Source organism: Mobula hypostoma, chromosome 7 (assembly GCF_963921235.1).
Source record: "Mobula hypostoma chromosome 7, sMobHyp1.1, whole genome shotgun sequence".
NCBI classification, from domain to species: domain Eukaryota; kingdom Metazoa; phylum Chordata; class Chondrichthyes; order Myliobatiformes; family Myliobatidae; genus Mobula; species Mobula hypostoma.
Genome location: NC_086103.1, coordinates 56267039 through 56283072, shown reverse-complemented (window position 1 = coordinate 56283072; position 16034 = coordinate 56267039). Strand labels below are relative to the sequence as shown.

The following is a 16034-nucleotide window of genomic DNA, read 5'->3' as shown; positions in this document are numbered from 1 at the left end:
CAAAATGTCGACTGTACTTTTTTCCATAGATGCTGCCTAACCTGCTGAATTCCTCCTGCATTTTGTGTGTGTTGCTCAGATTTCCAGCATCTGCAGATTTTCTCTTGTTTGCATTGCAGGTGTGGGCAGGTAGGAACAAATTAGGGACTTGAACAGTATAAGAAATGCAAGAGAACACTTAGGAAGGAAATCAGGAAGGCTAAAAGGAGGAATAGGGTTGCTCTATCAGACAAGGTGAAGGAGAATACTAGGGGTTTCTACAGATATGTTAAGAGCCAAAGGATTGCATGGAACAGAATTGGTACTCTGGAAGATCAGAATAGTAATATATGCATGTAGCTGAAAGAGATGGGGAGATCATAAATGGATTTTTTTGCATCTGTGTTTACTGGGGAGACAGACACAGAGTATATAGAAAGGAAGCAAAGCAGCAGCAAAGTAATGAACCCTATACATATTTCAGAGGAGAAGGTTTGCTGTCCTGAGGCAAATTTGGGTGGATAAATGCCCAGGGCCAGACAAGGTGTTCCCTTGGACCCTGTGGGAGGCTAGTGCAGAAACTGCACGGACAGTAGCAGAAGGATTTGAATCATCGGCTGCAGTGCTGTGGAATTGTAGGACGGGCTCCAAGATTAAGCCAGGAAATTATAGGCCGGTGAGCCTGACATCAGTAGTGGGTAAGTTATTGGAAGGAATTATAAGGGACTGGATATAAAAGTATTTGGATAGACAGGATCTGTTTAGGGCTTTGTGCATGGACTGTGTCCAACCAATCTTATAGTTAGTTGAGGAAGTTACCAGGAAAGTTGATGAAGGTAAGACAGTGGATGTTGTCTGCATAGACTTTAGCAAAGCTTTCGACAAGGTCCTGCATGGGGTTTGGTCAGGGAGGTTCAGTTGCTTGGCATTCAAGACGAGGTAGTAAATTGGATTAAACATAGGCTTTATGGGAGAAACCAGAAAGCTGAAGTTGTAGTTCACTACAACTGGAAACCTGTGACTAGTAGAGTGCCGCAGGAATTGGTGCTGAGTCTGTCATTGCTTATCATCTATATCAGCAATCTGGATGATAGTCTGGTAAACTGGGTCAGCAAATTTATGGGTGACACCAAGATTTAGGGGTGTAGTGGACAGTGAGGAAGACTATCAAAGGTTGCACTGGACCAGCCTGAAAAATGGCAGATGGAATTTAATGCAGACAAGTGTGAAACGTTGAAATTTGGGAGTACAAACCAGGGTAAGACTTGCACGGTGAGCAGTAGGGCACTGAGGAGTGTGGTAGAACCGAAGGCTCTGGGAATACAGATCCATAATTCCTTGAAATTGGCGTCACAGATAGCTGGGGTCATAAGGAAAGCTTTTGACGCAGTGGTCATAAATCAACGCACAGAGTGTAGGAGTTAGGATGTTATGTTGAAATTGTTTAAGATGTTGGTGATGCCTAATTTGGAGTATTTGTGCAACACACATCAAAGTTGCTGGTGAACGCAGCAGGCCAGGCAGCATCTCTAGGAAGAGGTACAGTCGACGTTTCGGGCCAAGACCAGTGGACTGTACCTCTTCCTAGAGATGCTGCCTGGCCTGCTGCGTTCACCAGCAACTTTGATGTGCGTTGCTTGAATTTCCAGCATCTGCAGAATTCCTGGTGTTGGAGTATTTGTGTGCAGTTTTAGTCAACTACCTACGGGAAAACTGTAAATAAGATTGAAGGAGTGCAGAGAAAATTCACAAGGATGTTGGAAAGACCTGAGGTATAGGAAAGGTGAAATAGATTAGAACTTTTTTCCCTAGAATTTGGAAGATTGAGGGGAGATTTGATAGAGCTATACAAAATTATAAGGATATAGATAGGGAAAATGCAAGTAAGCTTTTTACACTGAGGCTGGGTGAGACTACAACTAGAGGTCATGTGTTAAGGGTGTAAGTTGAAATGTTTAAGGGGAACATGAGGGGGAGCTTCTTCACTCAAAGGGTGATGAGTTTGGAACAAGTGCCAGTGGAAGTGGTGGGTGCAGGGTCAATTTCAAGATGTAAGAGAAATTTGGATAGGGACATGGAGGAGCAGGGTGTAGAGGGCTAAGGTCCAGGTGCAGGTCAATGGGTCCAGGCAGATTAATGTTGCAGCATAGACTAGATGGAGCAAAGGGCCTGCTTCAGTGCTGCAGTATTCTATGACTCGAGTGCTGGAGGCAGCCCACATGTGTCAGCACACGTTCCAGCACCACATCCTGGTGCCATAGCTCTTCAATTATTGTATTGAAGCTCAAACTCATTCCTTGTCAACACTCCCTAGGGGTTGTTTGTTTTGTGCTATACTTCTTTTAAAAACTACAGTGGTCAGCGCTCTTAAGGAAAGCTGGAAAAAGTATCTAGTCCCACTTTTTTGTCAAGCGACTTTCCAGTTTCTCTCCTCATTCCTGATCTAATGAGCACGCCACCACAACTCCTTTTTGCAGTACTTCTTCAGGCATTTTTGTTCAGTTAATTTTGAGGTGAAACCTGTCAAAACCTCCTGGGGGTGACTGGAATTCTAGTCTGGTTCATTCTACTTGAGATAAGACTTACACAACAATCTGCCTATAACTGTGGGAGAGGGGTGTATGTCTCTTTTAATACTGTTCTGTTTGAGCGTGAGTCTGCCTCTGCACGAACAGCACCAGTCACACGGTTGAAAATGTCACTGGATGTGAATGTTGGACACTATCATTTAAATCACTTGGGTAAGTTGAGCAGCAGAGAAATGGCACTGCGTGCAGGAAAATCTCACATCAAGAATACCATTTGATGTGAATGATCGATGTTAGCTCTCTCAGAAGCATAGGTAAAATTGGATGTGCAATTTTCATTATTGGTTTTCCTGCAGTTGTACAGATGAATTTCTGGGTCTATATATTTTAAGTAAGAGCTCTGTCATTTATTTTTGAGGTATGATGTATTGGTACTTATCAACATAGGTGGACCACGAGGCCAGAGGACACAGGAGCAGAATTAGGCCAATCAATCCGTCAAGTCTGCTCCACCAGTCCATCATGGCTAATTTATTATCCCTCTCCTGTCTTCTGCCCGTAACCTTTGATGCCTTTACTAATCAAAAACCTATCAACTTCCACTTTAAATATACCCAGTGACATAGCTTCCTCAGCTGTCTGTGGCAATGCATTGCACAGATTTGCCACCCTGCATTCACCTCCTGACAAGGTATTAGTTGTGCTCTTGGAGAGTACTTGAGATACAACCTAAATTATTTTTTTTCTTCATTATTTTAGATTATCATGGAGTGTGATATTGCCATTGCAGATCAATGAATGCTAAGTAAAATGTCTTTAAAGATTTGCTACATTTTTAAATTGTAGTGTTCTTTGCAAAACCAGAGCATTGTAATGTATATTGTAATGCATACATGAAAGCTTTGCACTTATATATCAAAGCTTGAGACAGTTAGAATGGCTGACTGACTATTGACTTAAGGTCAGCTTCTCTGTTCACACAATATAACACATACTGAGTTCCCATTCTGTCCAGGGTTGCCTTTAGCAGACATTGTATGCTCTTGGGTTTGTAGCAGGAGAAATATTAATACAGAAAATCAATATGTAGCTGACCAGCCTCTAAACAACTAAACTGGTCACAGAGTTGACAGAGATTTAGGAGTAATTTCTGGCCCATGTAGCCGAAGTAATGTAAAGAGAAGAAGATAATGAGAAGAGGTAGAAGTATTTATACAGAAAAATGCTAGTAATCCACTACATAACTGTTAGAAAATTCCATTGGTTTGGCGTTTGGCTCACCAGGCTGTTTCCTATGCTCCCTCTAAATTCACTGGGGCCCCATTTTGTTTGCTTTCTTTAAACTTACCAGGCTCTACAGAACATTTTTTCTACATATAATAGTAAAAGTGTGATGAGGTATAATTGGAGTAGTATCCAATAGTCTAGAAAATCTGCTTCTCCATCACCACCAAAGTCTTGAGGATACTAGATTATCAATCTTTGCTATAATTAACACTGAATTTTCTAGTGTAAATGGCAATTTGCAGAATTTTTTCTTAATTTTAATATTTCAAAATTTTTCTTACTAGTTTAGGCTGTTCCTGAAAGCACTGATGCCTGGCTTGGGTTATCCTTCCATCCTGACACAATCTGGTACTTTCCCCCTACGTCCACCACTCAAATATAAACCTTAATTATAGACCAGCTTCTGTTTGAAAATTCAGGCCTCCAAGCCAAACCCCTTTTTTCTCCTCGCCTCAGTGTCAAAAAGGCAGCCTAGAGGATAAATGAACTCTGGCTGATTTGCTTGCCTAACTTGTGGTCTATCAGAGCACTCCTAGTGAGATCAGCTGACTCATTACCAACTGTGATATGTAGTCTTTATGTTTTGCATAGACTTTGTGGCCTTTTTGACCTTCCTAGTCAGTATCACCACCCTAATCAGCACAATGCAGCAATACCACAAACCAGAAGGTCGGTGCTTCAAATAGTTCAAATTAACTTGGCAACTACCATGCTTTTCTTGATGAATTAGTTCAATGTTTGTTTTTCCTCTACACCAGGTAAATCAAAATTCTCATTCATCGACAGCTTGTCTAAATAATTCAAAGGAACCAGAGTTGATCTCTCAGAGACAGTGCAGTATGATAAACAGCACCATTGATGAAAACTTTTCCCAAGGGACCCTTCAGTTTCTGATGGATTTTGTATCCCCTCACCATTATCCGCCTCATAAAGTTGTGCAGTATACAATCAAGAAGATACTACTGAGCAATGAATCCTCCAGCACTATTATGTCTGCTTATATGACCTTAATGAAGATCCAACAGTATGTACTAATTTGTTTTTTTTAGATCAAAGTTTATGTAGTATCATTCTGTTGTTTGTGAACAGATGTCCAGCATTGTTTACACATTGGCACTGGTTGATTCACTAATAATGTAGTGTTTTCTGACCAAGTTGGAAGTTACCAAAAAAAGGTACCAGTATTAAAGCATATTTTTTATTCTGTATTCTCTGGAGTTCAGAAAAATGATAGAAGAACTCACTGAAAATTTGAAAATTCGTACAGGCTCCTGCCTGATGTGTCTACAACTAGGGCCATCATTTTATAATGAGAGTTTTGTTCACCACACTAAGAGAAGGATCACTAGAATATTACCTTAAGTAAATTGTATTAGCTGTAATAAAAGGTTGGACAAACTTGGCTGAAACACCGGAATGAGAACCCCCCTCCCCGCCCCACCCAGCATCTTGTTGGCAAATGTGTAGTCACTAGAGAACAAAATTGAGGACCTGAGTGCAAGATTGATGTATCAAAGGGAAATGAGAACTTGCTGTGTTCTGTGTTTTACCAAGATATGGCTTACTGCCAGCATGCCAGATATGACAATCATCGGCTGCTCAATACACAGGTTGGGCCGAACTACTGATTCTTTAAGGGCAAAAGGTGGAGGTGTGTGTTTCATGATAAACACTCCGTGGTGCTCTGATGTGGCGCTCTGATGTGGCAGTTTTGTGACACTCATGGTCCCCTGACCTTGAACACCTAATGATAAAATGCAGTCCATTCTATTTACCAAGGGAGTTCTCATCTGCGATCTTGACTGCAGTTTACATACCACCAACGGCCAATCATATTCAAGTGTCTGAGATACTGCATGATAACGACACCAAACAAGAAGCAGTCCATCCCCTCTCATTTCAACATAGACGACAACAGGGCTTCGCTTCCAGATAAACTCAATGCCTTCCATGGCAAAGAGTAAACAGTCGATGTTTCAGGCAAGACCCTTCATCAGGACTGGAAAGGAAGAGAAGTCTGAGTAAGAAGATGGGGGGAGAGGAGGAAGAAGTGCAAGATGATACGATATAGGTGAGTCAGAGGGCAGCAGAGATCACAGGGGGAGCAGTGAGAGAGGGTTTCACTGAACCCTTCCTTCTGTCCCCCGCCCCCGAAGGAAAGATTTGAACTTCTTCATGGTAGGCATCCCTCAAAGAAACTCCACAGTATCAGTGGTAATATCACAAACACAAAGTCGGCAAGTCAGGCATCTGTGGAAAGGAGTAAACGGTCAACGTTTTGGGCCGAGACCCTTCTCTGTGGAAAAGAGTAAACTGTCAACATTTCGGATACTTGGAACACAGCGCCTGGGGGAGGTGGTAGAAACTGATAAGACAGCAACACGCAGGAGGAATTTAGACAGGTATATGAACAGACACGGATAGATGGATCTTGACCACGTGCAGGATTAGTTTAATTTGGCACTGTGGCCATTGCAGGCATACTGGATCAAAGAGCCTATTCCTGTGCTGTACTCTTTTTATGTTTGAATGATACTAAAGGAATGAAGGAGATGGAGAGTGCCCTGAAAATACAATTGAGGCAAATTATAACTCTTGATCTTGATGAATGGCAGAACAGCCTAAAGGGACCTTTTCTTACTTATTTTGCTTCATCTGTTTCCAAGTTTGCTGATGATGTGAAAGTAGATTGAAGGACATGTTGCGAAAACATTGTGATTTTATTTTTACAGCAGGAGATAGATAGATTAAATGGTTGGGGAAAAACTTGGCAAATGGAGTTTACCTGTGGGCAAGTGTGGCATCATACAATTCATTAAGAGGAATCAAGAGATAGATTGTTACCTACATGAGAAAGATTGAAAATGAGTGAAGTTCAGAGAGATCTGGGTATTCTTGTGCAGGATTCAAAAAAGTTAGCAGACAAGTCCAAAAAGTGGTTAAGAAGGCAAGCAGTCTCCTGACCCTCATTACAAAGACAGTTTTTGAACAGGAGATTGTCTTGTGCTCTTCTGACTTCAGCCATAATGTCGCTTTCCATCAAACATCATTGGGGTGTCAATAATGAGCAGAATTCCTTTTCTTACACAAAGGTTATAAGGTAGAATGCAAAACCGTGCCTTGTCTTCAGCTTCCCAAAATCAGCTAGCTAAATTCAGCAAAAATATTGAAACTAGTCTCTTCCTCAGCGTCTGAGGGGGAAAAAAATCAATTGACTGCTGTGAGCTTACTGCATGAGCTGTTGCAAGTTACAAAGTATGTGTTTAGTGATTGACCAATTGACTGTTTAATAAAATGAGATCTGATAAATGCTTCATTATATTTAAATAGGCTACATCCTGCAAATATTTCCACAGTGCAGTGGGATTGGGAACTACTGGCTTATCATGTGGAGAATAAGGTAATTTAGATAGCTTCTTTAAAAATGACAATTATTATTGTTAAAATGTTAGAAAGAAGAAGAGTTTAGCAATTTTTAAATTTATTTTACATTTTTTGTACACTTCATACCTCCTTCATTTTTATAACCTCTGGATGTTACATAGATGAGATGCTGAATTGCTGCTAAGATTGAAGTGAAGATGTTTCTTTCTTCAGTAAGAGTAAAATCTCTGCCATTGTAAGTGGGGAAAGGGTACACAAAGGGGACAATGTATGTGGAATAAGCTGCCAGAAAAATTAGATGAGGGAAATACAATAACAACTTTTAAAAGATGTTTGGACAGGTATGTGGACTGGAAAGGTTTTGGTTGTAGGTCGAAAGCTGAAAAATGGCGTTAGCTTGAACGGGGCCTTGTGGTCTGCATGGACCTCACATGGGGTGTTCGATGTTTTCTCTGAACGGGTTCCATGGTGTTTCTTTGTTCCGTGGCAGTCTGCAGAATGACAGATTTCATGGTTGTATACTACATACATATTTTGATAATAAATGTACTTTGAATCTTTGGAATTCTGACTTATACTAAAAAGAATTCCTCAAAAAAATATACCCATTTGCAATCAACTATATTAGTGACTTCGTTATTCTGGTTTTCAAATTAAAGTTACCTGCTGGGTGGTATCATGAGAATGGAAGGGCCACTGTTCACAGAAATCTCTATATTCTATAATAGAGGGAGCTACAATTTGATTTATCAAGGTTGATAGCATTCTTTAGTTTGAAGGCAAAAGTAAAAATAAGTACAATGTACTATTTTTGAGCCAGTGAACAAAAATAAATGCATTTAACTTTGTCCTTATCTAATCCTGTGTCTGTGCATTTCAAGGGCCATCACAAGAATGATTCACTGGCCAGAAGTAATCAACTGTTGTTTCTGCAGTATGTCGTTCAAACTCTTGAAGATGATTTTCAACTGAAACATGACATGCCCCAAAAATCCATAGCCAAGTCTGTTCTATCCTGTGATGATAAATTTTCGAATGTAAGGTATTTGCCCTTAGCCTCTTCAAATCTACAGTTATTCATTTTATTACCAGGAAAACAGTAATTTGTTGACAGACTCATATTTTTAAGTACATTGGTAGATCCATCAGCAAGTGTTAAATGCATGACATAATAGCATCTGCACATCATATTCATTTCTGAAGTTTGGATGTATTGATGTCAATTAACTCTCAAAATGAACTACAGCATCCTGAAGATGTAGAAAAATGATCTATTTAAGTTAGTCCTTAGTTTGGCTGGCTGGTGGCGTAGTGGCATCAGCGCTGGACTTTGGGGTGGAAGGTCCCGAGTTTAAATGCAGCTGGCTTCCGTGTCCACTTTCCATCCGTGCTGGGTTGAGTGTCAAGCTAGCAACTCGACCTCGTAAAAAAAAAAATTGCCTGCTACAGAAACATCAACAGCAAAAAGTTGATGGCCTATGCTCTCTCGTGAGTTTAAAGGCAACTTTTCATAGTTTGAAAAACAAAAATGTACTAGAAGTCTGGACAAAAAAAAGCAATAAATGTTGAAAATATACAGCAGCATCTACAGAGAAAGAAATTGAGTCAATATTTTGAATAATGATCTTTCAGTAGAACTAGCCTTTGTAATACACTAAGAAACTCATTTTACTTTACCGAATACCAACCTGTCTTTTCAGATTTTCACCTTAAGTCTTTCCTTTCAAGTACAAAAGGTTAGCGTCAAACCTAAACATCCATGTCAGGTTGCAGTAACATAGGCGATATTAATTCAGAGACCTGAACTAATAATCAGGAAAATGTGCATTGATTATCACACTGATAATTTGAATGTTTAAATTGAGTTTGGAATAAAATAGTTTACTCAAACTATTTTAAAACATATATGATTGTCATTAAAATCCAGCTACTCCTGTTGTTTACAAAAGGAAATCTGTATATGTAACTCCAACTCACACATCCTTACTATCCATTAAAACAAAGTTCTTAGTTGTATCGAAACATCTCAGTGTAACCACCGATGGACAGTAAATCCTAAAAATGAGTTTTTAAAAATCCCTGTTGTTGCAGTAGTTGTAGATCTGTGATTATAACTGTACTGCTCATTAAAATATATCAAACATGGCCATCAGCATAAAACGTGATGTCATCCATAAAACTTCTTAGGAAGGTAGAGCTGAATAACTCTATATCTTATCTAAATGGTTCCTTTCCATTTCCTCAGGAAATCTAAGCTAGGCAATTAACAATAAAAGGAAATTAGAACCCTGCCTTTAAAAATGGGAGTTTATGATTACTTTACTTGAGAAAGAGAATTAATTACTTAAAACATTCTGCATCTAATCTCAGTCAGGTTTCCTAACAAGTTAATGTTCTGTTTTTCATATTCAGCAAATGAATAACGATAAATTAAAATATTGTTGTTTTCTATGGCAGGAGTGTCATTAAATGGCTTATTGATACTATCTCCAAGGACTCTGAAGAAATTCAAGAGGAAAATAGCCCCACATCATCAGCATCTAATAACCATCCGGTGGTGGACACTAGGAATCCAAAGTAAATTTCAGTAAAATGTCTCAATATGTTGTTACTCATATTAATGAGCTTGTAGGTTTGTGATGGACATAAAATAGAAAATTTTAGACATTATAGTAACTTAAGCCGCTGATGAGATATGGACCAAAATGATGGAAAAAAAATTGAAATAAGTGGCATCTGAAGGAAGTCTGAAATCACACCTTCACTAAATTATGTTATAGTTGATGCAAGAAAGGGGTCGGTTTGAATGGTTCCTAATTCTGGTACTTCTCAGTGCAGACACATATCTGATTCCAATTATTTGAAGGAGCAGTAACTCTGCCCAATTACTAGCATGTCTTCTATTCATATGTAATTTGGAACTCTCGTTGTATAGCCGACATTACTTGAGTCATTTAATAATCATCTTTCATTTGATGTGCCTTGAATGTGAATGTGTGGGAATCAGCAGCACTTTTAATTTTGTGCTGCAGTTGATGTGTGCATGGTTCATTTAATAAAGTGATATGTTAAGAATTCAAATTGCATATTTACATAGAATATGTACTAAAACCTCAGAAATTTTGCTAGCACATTGAAAGATGTGTTTATTATATGAAGGCTTCAGTACTGAAATATCAATGTAATTAATGAGAAATTTTAAGGACACAAATTGTGACGTGGCTCTGTACCTTATCTGAATCTAATCAGTGCTTGTCACTTGTACTGCTTGAATCTCCAGAGTTATTTGTCTTCTTCAGAAGATGCTTACTTTGGCTGTAGAAGTAGACAGGTCACCAACCTGCAGCTCAAATAAAATTGCAGAAGCAATATTTCAACACTTCATTTATATTTCTGAAAGATCACACAGGTAAACAAAGAAACTTATTTATATTAATTAACAATTTGAAAATGATACAAACAGTTAGCATTATAGGCTGTATCTGTTGACTGTTTAAATGTAACTTGTATTTTTCCCTACACCTTGAAGATTAACGTTGTTAACAAGTATGGAGAGCCAACTCCTACGCTGCAAGTTGCTAGAATTTCTCTTCGACCATTGCACTAAAAAACAAAATGCTCTGCCAATGTCACTGGGAAAAGTGCTACATTTTCTTAAATATGCAAAATTTCCCTTGGACACTGATGTAAGTACACTTTTTTCCTCAGTTTTATTTTTTTTTTAATTTTGTTTGTTTTTTTAAACAACACTTAATATTTGGCAGCCCAATTTACAAGGAGTGGTTGCATAAACTAGAATTTTATTCGCTGGAAAATAGGGGATTGAGGTATGTAAAATCATGAGGGGCATAGACAGGGTGAAAACAGTCTTTTTCCCAGTGAGAGGGTGCTAGAAACAAAAGGGCAAAGGTTTAGGACCAGAGATGAGAGATTTTAAAAAAGCACATGGGGTACCTTGGGCCACATGGACAAATGCAGCCAGATGGGACTAGTTTACTGGGCAACACAGTTGGTGTGGATGAGTTGGGCTGGAAGACCTGTTTGTATGCTGTGTGACTATGGTTTTATAAGCAACGTAACAGCAATCTATGTATTAATGCAAATTTTAAATAAGTGGTATGTACTTTTTAATTAGTTAAAAGCTGCTGTTTTAAAAATCGTGCTTACATTGTAAGTGTAGCCTTTGTTACTTATTTTGGTATACCATTTGATGAGGAATTAACGTTTGCATGTAAATCCTAATTTTTCTACGTTGGATGGGGCAGAAAATAGTGCAGATGGGACCAGAATGTTGCAAAAGGAAAGAGGTTGATAAGGTAACCAGAACTGTAGCATGTAGATTTCATTGTAAGTTCAGCAAGTTTGGAGTCAAGAAAATAAATGGAGCATTTTCTAAATAGAAACTAGGAATTGCAGAGTCATAATCAGATACAAAGCATACTAGTGATTAAATTCCAATAACAATACCTGAAAATGCTGGAAACACTTAATGAACTAAACATCATTTGCAGAATGAAAATCAGAGTTATGTTTCAGGTCAAGAAATGTTGCCAGAAATGGAAATTAAGATAGTTTTACGTTACAGAGATGTTGGAGAGGGATAGATAGGATAAAGGGTATATCTCTGGTTGATGGATTAATAAGAATAATTAGAGAGAGAGAAGGGGCACTGAAAAAGAATGTAAGTGCTAACAAATATAGGAGATGTACATAAATTCAGGCAGCTAGTAAACGGAGGAAAATTAAAACATTATTTGTCGCACTGCCCAATTCTGATACAAACAGAGTAAATAATTTATCTTGAGTTATTGAATTCAATACTACATCGGGATGGCTGCATTGTGCCCAAGGGGTTCTCTTCTTTGCTGTAACATCCAGTGGACAGGTACTAAAAAGCAACCAAAAAAGCTACAATGTTTGTCTTTATGTTAGAAACATTTGCTTAATTACGCAAAATTTCCCTTTGAAGCTGATATAAGTATTCTTTCTTGTTGAATAATGAATACCTCTATCACATAGAGTTTTGTTTCTGACAGTCTCACGTTGTTAACCAGTTTGACATTTCTGTGAACATTAAAATTCATAGCCATTTGAAGCAAAGTGCCTCAGATATCTTGAGAGTAGAGTGGGTGCCACACTGGTTCATTCAGTAGGTATCAGAACTGAAAGGATGAAAATGTAAAGACTAGTTGCATAAACTTAATTGAATATAGGAGATAGAAGATTAACTTGTTTTTGGTGTTTAAGATATGATTGATGAGATATAGCCAGACTGATTTCTGTAATGGTGAAATGCAATACTGAAGATGAGTGAACTTTTGAAGCTCATTTAAACACAAAACAATAGGAGAAATTGAGAACTTCCTTTCTCTAAAATAGTGTAGATTCTGGGCAGTTGGAGTGTTTAGGAATGAGATTGTTTCTGTTAAGTGAGGATATGAAGGGAATATAGAAAATAACAGAAACAGGCAAGACTAATTAAATGCAAAAGCAGGCTATTGGGTATAAGTGGCCTCTTCCTGGATCTGTGATGTGGAAAAACAACTTCAGGTTACACAAGTGAGAAATAATTCTAAAGCAAACTTTGGGTATTCAACATTAATGTTAATTTTCTCAGGACCATCATTCAAGCAAATGGCAATATTGGGATGAATTTGTCCACCTTCTTTGTTTATTGCTTCTAAGCTATCAAGAGGTGACAAAACGTAAGTAGTTTTGTTTCTTACAGTTTCTATTTATTGTGTAGCTGACACTTATGTAAACACTAAACCCTTGGCGTCTTGGGGCAGTGGCACAGAGGAAGTGCTTCACAGGTTTGGGTAACCAGGTTCAATCTTGACCTTGAATGCTTTCTCTGTGGAGATTACACTTTCCCCTCAAGGTCCGTTTTAATTTCCTTCCTAATTCCAGTGAGATGTTAATTTAGTTAGCAACTATAAATTACCCCTTAGTGTAACTAAATGGCAAAAATACTCAAAAGGGATGAGAATATGTGAAAGAGAATAATATGTGAGTGTAGGGGAAATAAATTGAATGCTTCCAGTAGCTAACATGGACCTGATGGGCCAAAGGGCCTCTATTGTTATACATATTGGTAGAATAAGACAAAGACACAAAATCTCTGCACCTGTGTAGGCTGGAAAATACTTCTAGAATTTAGATTAGTTTTTATAAGAACTATTTTATGGTGGTGTAACAAGCAGTAGCTTAACAAATTTGTATTTAAATTCAATAGGTCAGAACTAGAATTTAGGCTCTTTTTTTGAATGTGTAAAACAAATATTTTGTTTTCTGTGTAAAAGTATAAAGTAAGTGCAGAGTCCAGTAACATCCATGTCTCATTTTCAGATTCCCTCACTGAATTTGGAGGCAATCAGCCAAAACTGGGATAATGTAGTTGGGGATAATATTTTACTTCCAGAGAAAATGAGAACTATTGTTAAAAAGTATAAGTTACTTATAATCCAATAATTCAGAAGAAGTTTCTTTAAACCAAGAGTATATTTCTTATCATCTATGTAACTACCTAGCTTCCTCAACTACACCGTGAAGTAGTAGGTTCTTTATCCAGTACTCGCTTAGATTATTTTGCATGGTGCCTATTTAGAAAACAACAAACGGGTGCTTCCTTCATGTATAAGCCTTGCATCTTTTATTTGATTCATTGAACTTTAAGTGTTGGAGGCAGCAAAGGAAACTGAGAGGTTTAGTTAATATTTTCCTATTGACCTTTTGGATGATATCCAACAATTAATCAATGGGAAATGTTGATTGTGCCCTGAATAATTTGAGACGGCAATCATGATGTATTGGTATGTTACATATGATTCTTCCCAGTCATTCTAAATTCATTTCAATTCTTTGTGGACGTGGTTCAATTTTGAAAGGGTGGTGAGTAGCCAGAAAAAGTTAATATTTGATACTTGTATTTATTCTCCATTATTGTTTGTCTTGAGTATTGTTCTGCTGAAATATTTCTGTAATATATCTTGAATGTGTTCCTTAGGTCACCTGAGAATTTCAATCACAGAGCGGTTGAAATATGTTCTATCTGATATTCCTCCAGTGCTCACAACACATGATGTAATCACTGAGAAAGAAGTTTTGAAAGATATGGAGGAATTCTACAGCCGAGTATTCAGTGATGTGGGAAGACCATTGAAACCTCAGTTAGAAGAACAGATCGGTCTACTGAGGGGTCTGCTGCTTTGTGCAGCAAATAGAACATAATTTTTTAACATTGATTTTGAAAAGACTTTTTTATACAATAGAAACTGTGATTTCCTTTAACCAGCTATCATTTCCTGCACAACATGATGCACTGAAATTTTGGATCTCCATTTTTTAATTTATTTTCAAAACATGTCATTAAGGTTTCTCCCAATGAGACACATACCTATTTGTTAAATATATTATAAAAATGTCTACTGTGGCTTTATTTTCCTTACTTTATTCAGAATCAAAAGACTGGGATTACCTCCAAAGTTGACTTGCCTTACTGGTTTTACCCTTGTGTGTTTTAAAATCCAGGTGACATACAGAATTGTCAGTTATTTTCAGGTTTCTTCAATAAATTAAAACGGAATTTATATGTGCAATGTCATAGTGAGAGGGGATCTTTTGTGTTTGCGTGATCTGAAACTCAAATTCAGGGTTGATTTGTTCAAACAGTGGTTATTACATATCATGTATCATATGATGCTTGGATTTATGGTTTTCTGTTTGACTCTGATTATTTCTGTAGCTCAATGAGTTTCTCTACTTTTTTAAAGGAAGAATTTTATTGAAAGTTTGATGCAGTTAAAATTGTATACCTACTGTGTTTATATTGTCTAATTTTTATGAATGCAAAAGTGATTTATTGATATTCCACCATGTCTCTTTTAAAAATTGATAACTGTGAGATAATTGTACAAGTTTAAACTAGTTTGGCAGGAGGTGCGAACCACAGGTAGGTCAGAGGATGGGGCAGTTGGTACACAGGTAGATGCAGCATGTAGAGAGGCTGTGCGAAAGATAGTTGACAGGTCAGAATTGCAGTCAGTGGGATGTGTTGAAAGTGTGGCCTAGCTGCAGAAAGGGAGGACGTCATGACAGATTGTCTACTGAGGTAGTGTGGGTGCAAATCAGGAACAGGAGGGGAAAAATCACTCTGTAGGAGCAAACAACCTAAGTTTGCCCAAACTCTCCCTATAGCACATGCCTTTTAATCCAGGCAGCTTCCGAGTAAACCTTTCTCTGCAATCTCCCCAAAACGGCCACATCTTTCCTATGATGGGGCAACAACAGCTGTCTGAAATAACCCACGTGCAGTCTACTAGAATTTTATAAAGCTTCATCATAACTTCCCAATGCTTGAACTGAATTTCTCAGCAAGTAAAAGCAAGCATGCCATTGTGCCTTCTTTATCACCCTAAAATCGACATGTGTAGCTGCCTTCAGGGACAATAGACAATAGGTGCAGGAGTAGGCCATTTGGCCCTTCGAGCCAGCGCTGCCATTCACTGTGATCATGGCTGATCATCTGCAATCAGTATCCAGTTCCTGCCTTATCCCCATAACCTTTGATTCCGCTATCTTTAAGAGCTCTATCCATCTCTTTCTTGAAATCATCCACAGACTTGGCCTCCACAGCCTTCTGGGGCACAGCATTCCATATATCCACCACTCACTGGGTGAAAAAGTTTTTCCTCTGCTCCGTTCTAAATGGCCGACCCCTTATTCTTAAACTATGGCCTCTGGTTCTGAACTCACCCATCAGCGGGAACATGCTTCCTGCCTCCAGCGTGTCCAATCCCTTAATAATCTTATATGTTTCAATAAGATCCCCTCTCAGCCTTCTAAATTCCACAGTAT

General features: G+C 38.2%; 1 protein-coding gene across 2 annotated transcripts in view; it reads left to right on the top strand.

The window, feature by feature from the left end:
* Positions 1-14996, top strand: part of simc1 (SUMO interacting motifs containing 1) — a 38939-nt gene extending 23943 nt beyond the window's left edge. For both annotated transcript variants that reach the window (XM_063053466.1, XM_063053467.1), the window contains exons 3-10: positions 4553-4818; positions 7125-7194; positions 8060-8220; positions 9636-9755; positions 10459-10587; positions 10708-10864; positions 12796-12883; positions 14185-14996. In XM_063053466.1, coding sequence (XP_062909536.1) covers positions 4553-4818; positions 7125-7194; positions 8060-8220; positions 9636-9755; positions 10459-10587; positions 10708-10864; positions 12796-12883; positions 14185-14408 — 1215 coding nt within the window. In that variant the 3' untranslated portion in view covers positions 14409-14996. The remainder of the gene's footprint in view (positions 1-4552; positions 4819-7124; positions 7195-8059; positions 8221-9635; positions 9756-10458; positions 10588-10707; positions 10865-12795; positions 12884-14184) is intronic.
* The last annotated feature ends 1038 nt before the right edge of the window (positions 14997-16034 follow it).